The sequence below is a fragment of the Macadamia integrifolia genome, chromosome 6 (assembly GCF_013358625.1).
Source record: "Macadamia integrifolia cultivar HAES 741 chromosome 6, SCU_Mint_v3, whole genome shotgun sequence".
In the NCBI taxonomy this organism is placed as follows: Eukaryota; Viridiplantae; Streptophyta; class Magnoliopsida; order Proteales; family Proteaceae; genus Macadamia; species Macadamia integrifolia.
In genome coordinates, this window is record NC_056562.1 from 27180905 (window position 1) to 27198880 (window position 17976).

General features: G+C 35.5%; 3 protein-coding genes across 4 annotated transcripts in view; all 3 read right to left on the reverse strand.

Annotated features, from left to right (window-relative positions):
* Positions 1 to 2730: 2730 nt before the first annotated feature.
* LOC122081377 lies at positions 2731 to 4664 on the reverse strand. The gene is made up of 3 exons (XM_042648478.1): positions 4531 to 4664; positions 4292 to 4371; positions 2731 to 3360 (listed from the first exon to the last, which is right to left on the reverse strand). The coding sequence occupies exons 2-3, from the start codon at positions 4341 to 4343 to the stop codon at positions 2786 to 2788; spliced, it is 627 nt and encodes a 208-aa protein (XP_042504412.1). The 5' UTR covers positions 4344 to 4371; positions 4531 to 4664; the 3' UTR covers positions 2731 to 2785.
* Positions 4665 to 7058: 2394 nt separating this feature from the next.
* Positions 7059 to 8350, reverse strand: LOC122082837 (polygalacturonase non-catalytic subunit AroGP3-like). The gene is made up of 2 exons (XM_042650623.1): positions 8245 to 8350; positions 7059 to 8138 (listed from the first exon to the last, which is right to left on the reverse strand). The coding sequence occupies exons 1-2, from the start codon at positions 8293 to 8295 to the stop codon at positions 7167 to 7169; spliced, it is 1023 nt and encodes a 340-aa protein (XP_042506557.1). The 5' UTR covers positions 8296 to 8350; the 3' UTR covers positions 7059 to 7166.
* Positions 8351 to 10409: 2059 nt separating this feature from the next.
* LOC122080628 (ABC transporter C family member 3-like) overlaps positions 10410 to 17976 on the reverse strand; it is an 18896-nt gene continuing 11329 nt past the window's right edge. For both annotated transcript variants that reach the window (XM_042647423.1, XM_042647422.1), the window contains 6 exons: positions 12530 to 12824; positions 12214 to 12422; positions 11749 to 12054; positions 11246 to 11309; positions 10798 to 11037; positions 10410 to 10678 (listed from right to left, as the gene is read on the reverse strand). In XM_042647423.1, coding sequence (XP_042503357.1) covers positions 10578 to 10678; positions 10798 to 11037; positions 11246 to 11309; positions 11749 to 12054; positions 12214 to 12422; positions 12530 to 12824 — 1215 coding nt within the window. In that variant the 3' untranslated portion in view covers positions 10410 to 10577. The remainder of the gene's footprint in view (positions 10679 to 10797; positions 11038 to 11245; positions 11310 to 11748; positions 12055 to 12213; positions 12423 to 12529; positions 12825 to 17976) is intronic.

The following is a 17976-nucleotide window of genomic DNA, read 5'->3' on the forward strand; positions in this document are numbered from 1 at the left end:
GACCCATAGAGCATCCTTTACAGTAAATAAACGCCATCCCAACTTGAGGGGAAGGTACGGTTTTGAGTTTCAAACTTTTTGATACCTAAACCACCCAAAGACTTTGGTTTGCAAATTTTGTGCTATCCAATGAGATGAGATTTATTTGAAGAATTTATGTCATCATTCCAGAAATGGAAATATACATAATTTAATTTCCTTCATATCTGTTTAGGGAGGGCAAATCGAGACATTAATATGAAGGAATAAAGGAAAGCGCAGATTGAATTAAGAGAGATCGGCTAGCAAAAGATAGGTTTGCTTTCCATAGCCCAAACTTGTTTTTTAATTCTTTGGACAATTGGTAAAATTTTTTTTGTTCTTGCTCTAAGATGAAACAAAATTATTCCCAAGTAAACCGAATTGGACCTCATTTTTCACTGATGCCTAGGGTATGACATAAAGGAGTTCTAGTTCGCTGGTCAACATTGGAGCAGCCACACCACTTTTCTCCAAGTTGATAGTAAGGCCCGAAAGGTCAGTAAAGAGATCAGCGATGTATTAAATGGTTGATACATCCTCAATCGAAGCTTGGGAAAAAAAGAAAAGTATCATCTACAAAGAACAGATGAGGAAATTGCAAGATGGGCTCCAAAATCACAATGACTTATTGCATTTGTATACACACTATAATTTTAGGGAGAATGGTTAGTACGCATTCTGTAGTACATACTCTCTCACAGTCATGATACTTTCTCCTTATTAAGCATGTGAGCTTCATGTATATCCAACAATGTGTAAATCTTTTTTTCCTAATTTTATTGGGAAAATGAACTCTATCCAACGGCGTGGCCCTGCATCATTGCCTTGGCCAATGAGAACGCGCGAGGACATCAACTAGGAAGGATGCAACGGTTATTTCGCATCCTTATGTCTCGGCACAAGGGTACTCTCCTGGACAAAGAACGCACACCCAATTTTACGCATTATCTATGTTAAAATGCTAGGTTTTTAATTTTACATTTTATAGAACAAAAACAAACCTTATGAATCAAACTAGGTAATAACAATGAATAAGTATACTGTTGAATGAGAAAAAAAATATATATGATTACTCATCACCATATACAGATACATGGTTTAGATTGGACCATGCACTTGCCCATTGTGCATGCAATTAGTTATGAATGATATAAGTTTCAATGCATTACATGTAACTTAATATCATCTTGATTGCAACTAATATTATAACGGTGCTTTCACAGGCTCTCGATTATGGCTACACCCGTCTTCTTGTTGAATCGGATTGCAAGGAGATCATCAGCTACATTCAAGATCCAAGCATAGTTCCTCCAGGCCTACTTGCAGTCGTTATTGAGGATGTGCGCAAGTTATGTTCTTTTGTTTCCATATATTTTTATTTGATTCCACGAACTGTAAACTGTATTGCAGACGCCCTGGCAAGGAAGACCATGTCCATCATATATGACAAATTGGCCGATTGCCACTCCGTGGCTTCAAGACCTTTGTGTGACTAAAGCTATTGGCTGCACACATGGTTTTTTTCATCAGTAAATTTTATTTCTACCAAAAATAATAATAATAATAATATTTTAAGGTGTAAATTGTGATATTAGTTAATAAATTTGCAGCAATGGTTTTTTATATCATACAAAGGTGAAGCAAAAAGCCAATATTGACTAGCACTATATATACTTTATTCGTAAATGTAATAATTTATATCTTGTTGAGGTAATTGTGTTTCAAAATTAGATTACCTACTTACCATCAGATCAGTATGTTTAACTTCATTGGTGATATAAAAAGGAAAAAAGATTGTACTTCTAGTCAGAATTAAGGTTGATGTTTTGGACCGGTGTTGCCCCTTCATCTTCAAGGGAAAAAAAATCTATTCCAAATATCTTTCTGATGGAAAAATTGGGAATTCAAACTCCCCGGCCCCATTGCAATTAGCTTTTGGTGGGTAAGAGTTTGTGCTTACTTTCCAGTGAATGATTTTATTTTGAGAGGTGATTTTCATAATTGATTGTATGTTTAACACACTTTATTTGTATTCTTAATAAATAGGATGTTATCTTCAAAAATATTTTAGTAATTTTTCTTTTGTAATTTTGATTTAAGCTAATGGTTATGCACTTATGCTCTTATCCTTGTTGTTTCTGTTTACAATAAATTCATTGTTATTTATTAAAAAAAAAAAAAGAACTCTCACATGTATTTATATTAGGTAAAACCAATGAGCTTTTCATGATGGAGTTTCAATTTTAAAATGTGATGTAAATATTAAAACCTAAATTTAATGAAATTTTATTAATTTAATTTATCAACTTATTTTGTAGAATTAGATGTTAATTTTCAATTAATTATTACAACATGAATAAACCATTATCGTATGTGTTCTAATATGTTCCTAAGGTGGGTGATAGAGTGGAAGAGATAAGTTTATGCCCCCATCATTTAGTTGATTGCTACAAAATTTTTTAAGGGTCCTTCTAAGCATCATTACGTTAGTGAAATAAAACGTTTTACTATTTACCTCTTGGATCCATTCTACAGAAGACCCAACATATATCTCTAGAGCCAAAATTTAGTCTAAATTAAGCAAGGAAATTAAGTTGCTTACATTAGTAAAATTATCAAAACAACATCAAATGGAGAAAACTAAATATAAAATAAAAAACGACATCTTTTATAATTTTGGTTACTTCCTCTATTAATTTTAAGCTGAAATTGTACCAATGAGATGATGTTATCTTGATGTAGAAAATATTACAATTAATCTGCTTCACAAGTCAACATATGAAGCATGGTGAATGCAAATACACCACTGACCATCAATTTTCTCAAACACGTTTATTACATACTGTTTCCCCCAACGGCTGCCTTTGGTCTTAACCACTTCAATGCATTTGACATACCCAACGTCACCTTTGACATGAACTTGAACATCTTTTACCTCAATCTCAAGCGGGAATTCATAGTCTGCCCATACAAACTCCCAGCTTCCCATGACGAGATCGTAACCTGATATCCCACCCACACCAGGATGTACAACACACACATTATCCCCTTTTGCCCACAGGGCTCGCATGGCAGCCATGTCTCCTTTCCTGAACGAATTGTAAAACCGATTATTTGCTGCTAGCACAGAAGCCTTGCCGTCATCATGAAGAAGCCGGAGGCTATCCCTGATTTTTGCCGCTCGAGCATAGTTTTCTTCCTCAATGGCCATCTGCAGTTCTTGTTCTAATGTTTGTTCATCCAAGACAATGCTTTCACCGCTTAAAGCCCCCTCTGAATTTTCACCTTTAACATGGCAACATCTCCAAGAATGCAGGCGGGAAGGCAGGTGATGTGGTCCTGTACTAAGTAAAAACATAACTAGAAGTCAGAGCCATTTCACAGCATGAATATAAGAACTCATAAATTAGATACAATCAAAGAAAAAACTTGCACTTGGAGTAACTTATAACAGATCCAACATAAATATATCATATGATTCATAACCTTGATACTTCGTTCCTCCCCACATCTAGTGGATTTCAAGGGACAACAAAACCCATGACATAAACCACCCAACATTTTCTCCAGAACTGGTAGAATCAACATTTAACATAAGAAACAATAAATATAGTCCAACCCTGTTCAAGCAATCACTATCTAGTTCCATCGTAAAACTTTGTAAGGAATGAGAATCATAATTCGGTTCATGCTCATAACAATTTGATAAAATAAAAACAAAACAAAACAAAACAAAATGCTTTTAACAACTTGATATAAAAAAAAAGCTCACAACAAGAGCTACGTGGATGCACCTCAACTCTTTGATTAAGTGGAATTGTAGAGAAAATAATATATGATGATCATGTTTGTTTCCTTATTTAATATTTATACTTTCTCTCAGTCATTAGGTCTAACAAAAAAAATCAATAGGTAGAAACCATGCTTCTTGGCAGTGTGACAGATCTAGTTCATGAACTCCAATTGGGCTAACAATAAATATTATTCAAACCTGCCACGGGGCAGAGGTTCTTCTTGGTGTGCTTTCCACCAAAGGTCAGTTTTCACATATCTCTCTTAATCTCTGCCAGATTCTGATTGGGAAATGAAGTGAAAGTGTACCGGCTAATCTTGGTAGGAAGAAAATAAGTCATATATCATAGAATTATGAACTGTAAACCAATTGATCTCTCATAAAGTGATCAAGCATTCAACTCAAACAACAGAAGAAATGGGGAAAAACCATTAACAAGTGTAGAAAAGATAACTAAGAAAGCGAGAAACTGGTTACTAGCATAGTTGTCAAGGCATCCAAGACTCCAAGCGCCTTGGTCGCGTTGCATACAGGAACCCTCCAACGCCTTGGTTCGCCTAGATGCCAGTGACAACTATTGTTACTAGAGATCAGATAGGACTGTCAAATAACAAGAGAGGAATGCATGTAAAGAAATTGCTATTCTGATTGTAATATCTTATTCTTACTGAAAACTTTCAACAAGGATAAGTCAAAGAGAAGGAAAGAACACTTACTGGGTTTTGCCGATAAACAAATATGACCTGGCAAGCACCAGAGTCCTCCTCCACTGCCAGGAGAAATTGAAAGAACTGTATTGTATTTGAGGTGCTTGGAGGAAATTGGAGAATGATAACAGGGCAGCCCATGATTAATTGCAGATGAGCATGACATATTGTTGAAGCTACCAACAATCACAGTTGCATACCTAGAAAATAAAAACCATTGTTTAAATGTGGAAAAACAACTAGAATAGAGGGGGAAAAATTTTGAAAACCTAACCTTTTTTTCCCCAAAAGAGTAGGAAATTTCGAATTTTCAGGCAACAACATACAGAAGCAGAGAGTGATCAGTTTTTCATTGGCAAACACCCAATAGTCAAACAAACCATTTGCTAACAAACAGGACTAAATCATCATAACAAGACATTCAATCAATCTGTTATACATTAAGGACCACAGACAAGCAGCTATCAACAACGCCACAGATCAGAATAATGAAATAAAACAGACAATTGATAGGCATTTTTAAACTGATGTTCCAATTAACAAAGAAAATTTAAAGCAGAATGGTGGTCAGAACAGTTATGAGCTCAATATGGCTAAGATAAACGAATTGCAAAATTCTACATCCGTATAAAGATGAAGGAGCAACTCACAATGCTACTCACTTCGCAGACAGAAACGGCTCCAAGATTGGCACTTCAATCCCTTAAAAGCGAAGAATGTGACGTTGAACCCTAATTTCAGAACAGAAAACCAATATTAGAGACAACCCAACAGAGACTCATGAAAGGTACTCAGAATGACAGCCATTAGAGCTCCAAACCAGAAACAAAAAACGAGAAATGCCCATTTGATTATCTCTCACTCTCATTTGGCAAACTTAACTCAGCTCTGTATTGCAGCAAGCTTATCGGATGTTGTTTGTAACCCTCAGCGGAGCAAAACTATTGCTTGCTCCAATCACTCTAATCAGCAGACGAAACAAGCAGCTGGCAGCTGGGTTGGTCCCGACGGAACGAGGGTAATGTTCTTGATTCGGATCCAACTAACTGAGAGCTACGTGTTGGGTAGATAGGGCGTGACCATTTTCTTACAGAAAAAGAAGGTAAATGTCGAAAATAAGGGACAAACCTGATCATGGTTATCAAAAGGGGAACGAAACAAAAAATACTTATACAGCGTTTGATAATGTTTTAGAAAAATATTTCTAGAGTTTTTTTGTTTTATAGAAACAAAAAAGCAAAATCAAGTGTTTGATGCATTTATGGTGTGTTTCATTTATTTAGAATAAAAAGTGAAGAAAAAAAATAAAAAAAATGCTAGAAATGAGAATTGATGGAACGACAAAAGGTAGTTCCGTCGTTCTAATTTCGTTTAAAAAAAATGAAAGTATGTCGACACAAAAATTGAATTTTTGTTTTTGACACGAAACATCCAATCTCAGCCTTACAAATTTTATTTTATTATTATTATTTTTTAAAATAAAAAAATAAGATTTTAGTAAAGAGGTAAGAACATTTTCATTAGTACGTAAAAGTTTTGCTAACCATAGTTTTTGTGAGCTAAGTTGGTCAAAAGAACAACCTCTTCACTTCTAAGCATGAGCCAAAAAGATATATTAAAAAAAGATTATAGATAATAAGAAAGGGGGGGGGGGACAATGCTCAAAGGCCATGAGGTGATTGTTTGGTAAAAAAAGAAGTCTTCTAAATCTTCATAATTGCTCTAGACTTCCTTAATGCTGCATCCTTTCAATTGAACTTGCTGCAGAACCCCAAGTAGATCCTGTATATTTGCTTCAATAGATTTTCTTGTCATCAAGTAGTCATCCATGAATGGGATATATTTTCCTTTAATTAAAAGGTAAGTTGCTCAACCACAAATATTAAGACAAAGGTTAGAAGCAATGACACAAACCATGATAATAAATTTTGAGTTCGGCAATGTAAACGGAAGAGATTCTAGTATAGAGGGGGTTACTTGTTGTTGAGGTGGTACTAATGTTTAGGAAAAAGGATGACACTAGTTTTATAAATTGAGCAAAATGCTGAATAGTTGAAAAAAAAAAAAAAAAAAACCCATGAACGAAGGAAAACGGATGGCATAGGTTTTAAATGCATAGTTTTAAAAAAATAAAATGTATTCATATAAATTGAAAGATTATTACCTGACTACCCACATCTAATTTTACTTTCATTGTGCTTCCATTTTAACTAAGGAGGTCTTAGCAGAGCTCAAAAAATCATAAATAAATAGTGACTTTTTTAGGTAATGTGCAAATAGTGACTCTACAACTTAAAAAACACCCCCCAAGAAAAATACACTAGTAGCCAAATTTACATACATCAAGACACAACTAAAAATGCAATTCATCATCATCGAATGAATCAAACACGCTGTCAAATGAATCAAAACCACCCCAGGGCACACAATATGCCTTTTCATTGAGGTGTTCCGACCATATTATTTCAATGGATAACAAAATTTTATTGAGAGTTTTTTTTTTTTTGGTAGAAAATTGTATCAAAACTTGAAAGACATAATAAGCAAGCCAAAATAGATTATTATTTATCATTATTCAAATAGACTAAGCAGTATATGTAACACAAAGATGAGAGCTGGAAGATAATCAAATCTTCAAGTGCCTCTCAACCTAGATTCTTTGTCCAAACCACTCCATTCTCATTTATCCAATGGCAGACTTCAATTTGTCCCGGGCCAAAACCTAGCAACTTAAAAGCAAGATGATTTGGATTCCAAGTTGATGTGTCATAGTGGCATGCCATGATCGCATGATTCACTTTCTTCTTAGCTTTTATATCTACTGCATATACTTTTACTTTCTGTAAGACATGACAATAATAGACTTGAAATATGAATGGCTGGCTATGACACAAGGCGGGTGATTCAGAAAGATTTCCATATATGAGTTTCACAGCTCCAATTGTGACATTCTCATAAGATCCTTCGATGCTTTTAGTACTCCATACATGTACATAGTGTCCTAATTCCTCGACGACAAAATCAATAAGATCCTCGGCAGCAGTTGCACAAGTTCTCTTCTCACCTTGAATGGGCCTCTTCTCACATGTTTCAAGGGTGTCTTGAATATATTCATCCATGTTTGATTTGTCTTCCACGCCAAAAAGCTTCTTCAATTCCTCAATTTGGGCAAAGGAAAATGGGATTTTTGATGCTATAGATCGCGGCAAGAATGATTTATATGACATTGGGTCCCTTAGATCAGGGATGGACATGAAACCTCCCTCTTTTACCATTGACTCCCGGAAATATGGCAATCCACCTTGGCTGGCAATCGAAAGGGGTATTTCATTTGGATAATTATATTTCAGCTTGGCTTCATTCCATGGGGCTATTGGTGGCAAAGTTTTGCTGTCAATTATCTTCTTCTCCAGTGCATTTGTAGAACAAGCAATATTAGCCTGCTTACAAAATGAACGCAGGTGGGAAGCCAATTCATTTTTCGCTATAACTTTCATGAATCCCGCCTCTTGATGGGGGTTTAATGAAGAAGCCTTTGCAGCTAACCAGTGTGGAGGGTGTGAAAGACCAATATGCTCTTCCCAGTATTGTATGAACGCATTTTCAGCTCGAGATCCCTATAATTTCATGGGAAAAATATAATAAACATATAAGAAGATAAAGCATGAACAAACAATAACCAAGTTGAAATAAATGGAAAATGGTAAAGCATCATTTTCGTACACTAAAGTATGCTGCTACAAGAAGTCCAAGCAAAAGAATAAGATGTGTCATGGTGGAACTGAAACAGAGAATGGAATGAGTTCTTCTTGGTCTCTGCGGGACTGAGTTGAGTTCATTGTGCGAAGCTGGGCGTTCGAATTTATAGAAGAATAAAATTTTTGTAGTGCAAAAAATATGTATATATATGAAGCGGGGGGACCGCTAAACGTACTTCTAGTTTCCAAAATTTCCCTATGAGAAAGTGAAAAAACTTCTCTTTTATGACCAACATTGAAAGAAATCTCATTAAAAAAAACTGCCCTAAAACATACAAATTTCTTTTACCAAATAACGAAGAATTAAAAAATTTAAATGCCAAAATCACCCCTTAATTATGGATCATTCTCATCCTGTTTTCTTATTTGGCTGGGTCTTTGTGTAAATCTAAACAGTGGTATAGTAAAAAACAAATGCAATGCGTGAGGATATTGATTTTTGGAGGAGCGGGGGGTGAGTGGGGGAGGATTTGATTAGCTTAATAGAAGAAGTGAAGGGGGAAAAAGAAGAACCTTTTAAGGGATAATTTTTTTGAATTTAAAAACTTGAAGGGAATAAGGAAGGTAATTTGATCAGAGTTTAAGGGGTGTTTCCCTATCTTTGGATGTTTGAAACAATTATTGTTATTTAACTAACCTCACTTTGTCAAATAATTTTTAAAATACTAATAAATATAGGCTCTGTTTGGTTGAAGGGGAGTTAAAGGGAAGGGAAGTGATAGAGTCACCTAATTTCCCACATGATATATATATATATATATATATATATTTGGGCGATGGAGGAAACTATTAATCAAGGACAATTGGGTCTAAACTTATTGAACTTGATCTTGTTTTGTGTGACTATTTCAATAAATATTTTTCTATGTAGGCCTCACTATACAGGTTGGATAAGATTGAGTAATGGTTGTGCCCTTCCCGAAGGCATCTGAACTCTAACTATAACAAAATTCATTTTTCTCCAACAATTGGAGCGCCTATGCACCCAAGAAATGGCATCTACAAGTACGAAAAAAGTTGATTACGAAGATATAGATAACAACAAAAGATCACCTATACTACTACACCCAATAAACCAATAATGTGTGACAACCAATCCAGAGTGTCTCATTCATCCAAAAAAAAAAATCCAAAGTGCTGTGAACTCTACTATTATTTCCTGCCAACAAGGTAACTGCAAATGAAAACAAGAAACTAGAACTCAAGAAAAGCATATGCAATAAAAGGGACCCAAACCTTTCCCTTTCAAAAGGTTAGATTACTTAATTCCTCTGACAATCCTAACTTCTTTTTTGGTAAGCTAACTTACCGAAAATTGGCTTGTAGAAAAATTTCTGAAACAATATTACATACGTCAAAAAGTTGATGTCCAGATGTGTTATTTAATTAAGATCTTTTTGTGAAGAACTTCAGCCATGCAGTTCTGAGGTCAAAATAACCTTCCAAAGGGTTGGCTAGAGGGGCAATTCAAATTGCCACTCTAGGAATCAATTTTGAGACTTCCAAGCCAGAATGCATGACTATGGAAGGAAAAATTTGAGAGGAGAAATTTAATCATAGCTAGATTTGGTAAGAAAATTTAGGCATAGAAAAGTTAATACAACTGTTATCAAAGAAAGTTTGGCGGTATATTCAGTTTGGCTTCATTCAAATGGCCCATCGGTGGCAAGGTTGCACTGACTATTGTCTTATTCATCCGGGCATTTGTAGATAAACAATATTTGCCTTCTTACAAAATGAATCCAAGTGGGAAGCCCATTCATTTTTTCTCCATAATTTTCATAAACACCACCTTTTGATGTAGGCTTAATGAAGAAGCCTTCGTAGCTAACCAGTGTGGAGGGTATGGAAAACCAATGTGCTCTTTCCTATATTGTATGGAAGAATTTTCAGCTTGAGAACCTACATAAGAGATTTAAAAGAAAGAAAAAGGAACAAGCATAAAAAAAAAGGGAAAGGGAATGGAAAGGTTTATCCACTTATAATGATGGTAGAGTCTATTCATGTGCCCAGTGGTAGATATTTGGCATTCTAAAGATATTGAAAGACTATCATAATCTCTCCTAAGGTTTATAGACATGCAAGGAGAAAAATATTGCCTCTCTTCATCTTTTCATTTACCTCCAACACTTCAATTAAATGCCATTCCAATCCAAATGATTGCAAGCAGCCTCAATATCTATTCCACCATCTTCTCAAAACAAAATTTTGTCAAACTCATAAAAGAAATGCACCTCAGTCTAATGGAACCTATTTACATCTGACCACTCAAAACATATCCATGTAACCTTTCAAATACTAGGAGTTACATCTTCGAGTATACTCCTTAACAAGCTTTGCAAATGGTGAGGACTCGATCTCAAGCAATTTGGATGGGGAATCATATTCCAATATAATACCTGCATAATATAAGAAAACATGTCAATTTGATTAGACAAGCACCATAAATGAGAAGACATATTACCAAACCCAACTGAACCCATTTTAAATTGTGGTGTACTAATTTATAGCTACTAACCATTATCAAGGAGGAGGACCATATCAATATCAAGAATTGATGTTATCCTATGTGCGATTATGATGATAGTAGACCCTGAGAAGTGTTGCCTAAGTGTTTGTTGAATTAGATAGTCAGTCGCAGTATCCATTGATGCAGTAGCTTCATCAAGTATTACCACCTTACTTCTCTTGAGTAGTACCCGTCCTAAACAGACTAGTTGTCTTTGACCCATGCTCCAATTCTCTCCATTCTCAGACACTATAACAGCCACCATATGAAAATGAGTTAGCTGTTTAGGATCTTATTTTTATTAACTTATATTTCCCTACTTTTTTTTTAGAGAAGGGGATGGGAAGTGCACTAGAAAGCTAGATGCATCATACAATAGTATTTTGATTTTGAAAGGTTGTGCATGGACAAATTGATCTTGGGAAACTTTGGTATAGAGTAAAGAGAAGAAATCAACCTAAAGAATCAAGCTTCCCTTCCTTCTTTCTAATTTCGTCACCAAGTCGACACCTATCTAAAGCCTAGCACAACAAAAAAGTCAATGTCAATTACCACCTTGCTTCTTACTTCGAGAAAAAAAAAAACTTACCACCTTGTTTGATTATTCAAGGTGACATAAAATTATTAAATATGAGCTAAGCAAAAGATACAATGAACAAGCAAGGGGTTGGAAAATTGAAATGGAAGCAAGGCAGTAAAAATCATGCACTTCCTATGTCGCAAATTATAGACCGATCTTAGCCAAATATTACTCAATGCATCCAAAGAAATCATTTCCAAAAATGAATAAAAAATAAAAAGGATACGACCATGAGAAAGAAGTTCATAGAGATAACTTTCTTAACCAACAAATTGCAATGTGTTTGTTTTGTGTGGAAATCATCTGTAAGTAGTAAACTTTTTAATCCTATATTTTTCACCTATTAAAGATTATTCAATCAATAAAAAAAAAAAACCCACCTCCCAAATCTGTTCATCAGTGTAATTTTCAAGTGGATCAAGATTGCTTCTTAAAGTGCCCTCAAACATTGTTGGGTCTTGTGGGATGATGCTTAATCTTGACCGTAAGTCATGAAGGCCAATCTTAAAGATGTTAATACCATCTATCCAAATCTGACCGGCTGCAGGTTCAAGCATATGGAAAAGAGCCTGTACGAGAGTTGATTTACCACTTCCCGTTCGCCCAACGACACCAATCTTAATTCCTTCATGGAAAGTGCATGAGAGACCTCGCAAGACAAAAGGAAGATGTGGGGCATACCGGACCTTCATACATAATAAATAATCAAATCATCAAACTTAGTAGATTCCATGAGAGCAAGAAGAATCTCAAAAAAAAAAAAAAAAAAGCTTTAGATTGTCTACTCCATAAGACAAGGAAATAACTGAGATAAAGACTCAAGGAACAAAGATTTAGGGGATTACCTGCAGATCAACAATATCAACTTTTCCTTGTGATGGCCATTCATTACCTGGCTTATTTTCTTCTACCAACAAAGGGGGTTCACTAGGGATGCAGGTATACTGCAATATTCTCTCAATAGATATGATACTATTCTCAAGACCGCAAAGATCCCATATGACCCCATGCACACTGAAACTAAGCCCATATGTGACTGCTAAACCCATAACACCTTCAAAAGAGAAAAAGAAAATAATTTAAATCCAAAAACATGCTTTCATGTGAACAACTGATCTTGCCCTCAATGATGGTTTTATAGGATCAAGTTCAACTTTTTACCAGGATTGAATACTCCTTTTGGCACCGAGATTAAAAAAACAAAAAATATGGCATATGTGATTGATGCCAACATATCCATGCGAAAGCATAACCACTCTATTGCACCAGAGAAATGAAACTTGGGCCGGAAATACCCATCCACCAGCTTGAGGTTTGCATCCATAAACCTCTCTTCTTGATCAAAGCATCTGATCGTGATTGAACCTAAACTAGATTCAACAAACTGTTGTGTAATTGGAGCTTGACATACTCCAATCAATCGTGATAGCTCACGTGCTGCAGATATGTAGTATTGCTAAAGCACAAGGTTCACATAAAAAAAATTAGGTACAATGTAAAAGAGCATGTGTAATGAATAATAATGTATAGTCAGAGAATGATAGAGGCTTAGTATGAGTTGCTTAGATTTAAATGATTGATAGTTACACCATCATTATGGATAAAACTGTAGGAAAACATTTTATTCTATTTTATTTATTCTCAACTATTGAACAATTACTATTTTTTTTTAAATGTTGATTGCATTATAAACATGACTTGTATGAGAGTACATCCAAAGATTTCTATCCTCAAATTCTTAAATGAAAAGTTAACTAAACATGAACGTGATGAAGCGGGTTGTTCTCGTTTTAGATTCATGAGATAGCGGTTGTGAGCCTCAGCTGATGGCAATGCCGAAGGTGGAGGCTCACTTCAGGATTTTGTATTATATTTTTCTCTTTCTTTATTTTTAATAAAACATGATCTTCTAGCAAAACAAGACTGTATCTAAAATTTGTGCTATCTAATTTTTTAACCAAATAATCATATGATCGAATTTAAAATCAAATCAATACTGCACGTATTCATATCCATTTTTTTTTTGTTAAATAAATTTTCTAATGATGGATTGGACAGTATATATGGCCTTATTGACTACCGGTAAAAGAATATTCTTTTTGAGCTAGAAGATCCAATATATGTGTGTATATATATATATATATATATGTAATCTGGTATCAGAGCCACGGTGGTGGTGGATTCGGTTTACTTTTTTGCAGATTTCTTTTCTTTTGAGTAATCATTTTATTTCTTAAGTTTTTCGACGTGGTATATGCCTTTGGACTCTTGGGAGGAGTGGCAGAAGAGTGTAAGACCACGTTTGTGCCCAAGTTATGTTGGAAATACCATCTTAAAACTTAGATCTAGGTGGTTACCCCTAGTTTAAGATATCTCAAATTATGAATCATCTACCCCGCTCCATGTCAATGAGATCGGCAAGTGAGGCGAGCACAAGTTCTAATGTGCTCAATTATGATGAACAAACCACAAGAATAGACCGACAACTTCAAAGCTGGAATATGCCAAAAATCTCAAGAAATGACATCTATGATCGTGACTGGTTCGGCCTCGAAACAGTCAAGACGGTAGAACAAACCATTAATTTCACCCCTCAAACACAAGAAATTCAACTTTTTGATCCAAATACCTTGCAAGAATTATACAAAGATCACAAATATAATTATGTCCATATTGGTTTAGTCCAAGTAGCTATCAAACCTCTTCACAGAGAAGGTCTCAACACTTCTATGTTGTTAGCCCTCCGTGACCAAAGATTCCTCGAGTTCAATGATTCCCTTCTGGGAGCCATTGAAACTAGTCTTTGTTATGGACCTGTCCATTTCAATGTTTACCCAAATATGTCCATAGCCCTTGAGGACCCAAATATTTTACATTCTCTCAAACTCAACCTCAAAACTCATGGATACAAACTGATGCATGGAACTATCCCTATTTCCATCATCCATCGCATAAAATACAAAGCTATGAAATCTGTCCAACCCCGTGCCAAACGAACATCTTCAAAAGGACAAACCCTATACCTTGAAACTGATTACATTCAGGGTCAAATTGTTTACCCAAAACTATGTCAGTGGAAAGATATCACTTTCCCTAAGGAATGGCAGCTGCAAACAACTGCAATTCCCCCTCAAATCTCAAATACTAGCATCCGTTCTATCTCTCAAGATTCTGACCGATTTGTATCCATTAGGTTTAACAGACAAACTCCCTCTCCAATTTACCAAAGTTCTCGAAGGTCATGCTCTGATGCATCGACTTCTTCCGACATAGGTAAATGGATTAACCAAAATAGGACTCCGACTCCTATTTCAAACCTTGCTGGTGTCCAATCCAGTCAAAATATTGTCTATGGAACTTACGAAACCAATTCCACCGTTCCTAAGACAGCCCCTTCTGAGGCCCCTGACCAGAGGTCTCCTACTCAATCTGAGGTTGAACCACCCCCTAGTGATCCGAAGAATCCCGGAGTTCACATGATTCAAATAGAAACAAATTATCAAATAGACAAACCATTACTTCGAAATGATTTTGAGTCACCCAGAAACAAAGAAAAACGTGAATGGTTCTTAACAACCTTTAATTTAGAACAACAAGCTCAAATCCGAACAAACTGGTACAATTTTATGACAAACCTTAAAACAAATGTTTTATTCTTTATATATTTTGATATTTATGCCTAGGATAACAATATCTATTATCCCTGGCATAATCAGGTATGTACTCAAACTACTTCTCATAAATCCTGGACCCTTTATGCCGGTCCAACTGCAACTGCTATCCATCCTCCGGTGGAAAGTATCAAACATAATTACAAAAATAAGGAAATAACTGCTTCTCCATTTAAGGTTGCAGAAACAGATGATCCTAACAGAAGACAAATCGAACAATTAAACTTTGCAAACTTAACTCTTCAAACCATAGGTAATCAACTATCCAGAGTTGAAAACCTTCTCCAACCTAAACCGATAGCCTCTTCATCTATGACACCGGCTCCGGTTCCAACTTTTCTTCCTTTATTCAAACCTTATAATATTCCCCAAAGACAACAACTCGCTCTTAACAAATCATTTGTCTTAGATCAAATAAACCAACGTCTTACTATTCTGAATGCTGCTGAAGCACATTTAGATACTGATAATCCTCAAACACCTATTCAAAATCAACCCTCAGCTGCTTCAAACAATAGAGGTGTTCGCACCAATATAGGATGCTCTTCGGACTCTTCCTTGAGTTCTGAAGAAGACTTTCCCCAAATTAACCAAATTGGTCAAAGTTCGACCCAACACCCGGTCTTCCCAGACCTCCAAATTGAAGCTAGAGGAACTGCTCCTCAGGCTTCTTATCAAAGTGGTATCATTTATGAATGGAACATAGATGGTCTGTCTGAACATAATCTCATGAACAAACTTCAAGAGATGACCATGGTTAGCAATGCACATCGTATCAAAAATACTCCTGATAATGTTGTAGCAACCTTACTTGTCTTTGGCTTTACTAGCCAACTCAAAGGTTGGTGGGATTATGTCTTGACTGATGTCTAAAAAACTGAAATTCTTATGGCTGTCCAAATTACACCCGAAGGGGTTCCCCTTCTTGATGATGAAGGTATTCCTATAGAAGATGCTATTAATACCCTTATTTTTAGTATTGCAAATTACTTCTTAGGAAACCCTTCTCGTCTCAAAGATAGAACAACTGAACAATTATCAAACCTTAGATGTAAAAAATTACATGATTTCAAATGGTACAAAGACACCTTCTTAACCAAAGTTTTAACCAGACCTGACGCAAACCTTCCCTGTTGGAAAGAAAAATTCCTTACAGGATTACCAACTTTGTTTTCTAAAAAGATCAAACAACGCCTTAGGAAAGAAAATGATGGGATCATTCCCTATGATCAAATGTCCTATGGCCAAATCATTAGTCTAATCCATGAAGAGGGCCTCGCCCTTTGTACTGACATTAGATTAAAGAAACAAATCCATAAGGAAAACAAATTTTACAAACGAGAATTAGGAGGATTCTACGAACAGTTTGGATTTCCTCCCCTAAGACCACCAACAAAACATAAACATAAATCTTTTCGCAAGTATTGTAAGAAATTTCACAAATCCAAAAAATATGTGTCTCACAGACCATTTACAACCCCTGAGTTTTACCATAAAACTCCTCCAAAACCCAAGTATAACAAATACAGAAAACCTTTCAAGGCACCTAAAAATTTCAAAGATCTAAAACCTGACAAATCCTCTCAAGGATGTTTTCGATGTGGCAAACCTGACCATATTGCCAAATTTTGTAGAGTCTCAAACAAAGTCAATTCATTACAAATATCCAAGCAATACAAAACACAAATCCTTGCCCTTTTCCAAAGAACTTCTTCATCCTCTTCTGAAGATGAAAATTACAAATTTAATCAAATTCAAGCTTCTGAGCATACTTCTTCTAGTTCATCCAATAATGAGAATTTCCAAGCCTGTGCTTGTGATTCTTGTATTATTGGTCTTAGCTGTGAAGATTGTGTTCCCAAATCTGTCCGGATGCTCCGTGCATCACCTAATTCAAATATTTTTGATTATATCGACAATCTGGCAGACCCTGAACAAAAGAAGGCCTGCCTCGAACATCTTAGAAACAATGTTTCTACCCAAAATTCTCCTCAACCTTACAATCTTCACCAAATTATGCAAAAATTTGATAAAATATCAAAACCTATTATTCCTGACCATTCTGGTCGAATCAAATCTCTTGAAACCACCACTGCAACTTTGTAGTACGAAATAAAACATATTAAACAACAATTAGCCTTCTTAAATCGGCAACAAAACCAACAAGTTTCAACTTCAACTAATGAACCATTGACAAATCCTTTTGCAAATCAAGACCTTACTGAACCAAACCCTACAATTCCTGGTTTTGTGGCTACTATAACTTGTCAAAATTGATATGTTCGCATAACCTTAGTTGTTAATACCTCATTCAAAATTTTGGCCATTGCCTTAGTTGATTCTGGTGCAAATGCCAATTGTATCAACGAAGGTGCTATTCCAACCCAGTTCTATGAAAGAACCACCCAACGCCTTAACACGACTAATGGATCTGGGTTGAATGTCCAATATAAACTTTCAAATACTCATGTCTGTAATCAAGGCCTCTGCCTTCCTTAAACCTTCATTCTTGCCAAAGACCTTGACCAAACCATAATCCTTGGTCAACCCTTTTTAGAAAAAATCAAACCCTTCAAAATAACCCAAGATGGGATTTCTACAAAATTTCAAGGACAAAAAATTGTCTTCCCATTCTTACAAGCCCAGAATTCTGATAACCAAAGCGTTAACAAAATTAACCAATTAAACTTCCTCAAAACAGAGCTTCTTCATGAAAGAATCTCTGAGTCCCTTAAAAATCCCAAAACTATTCATCAAATTAATCAAATTAAATCAAAATTTGAAACCAATCTTTGTTCTGATGTTCTAGATGCCTTTTGGCACCGAAAGCGGCATATGGTCTCCCTACCTTATGCTTCTGGGTTCTCAGATCTTCAAATACCAACCAAAGCACGACCAGCCCAAATGAATCAATCCCTCTTTGAGACTTGCAAAAAA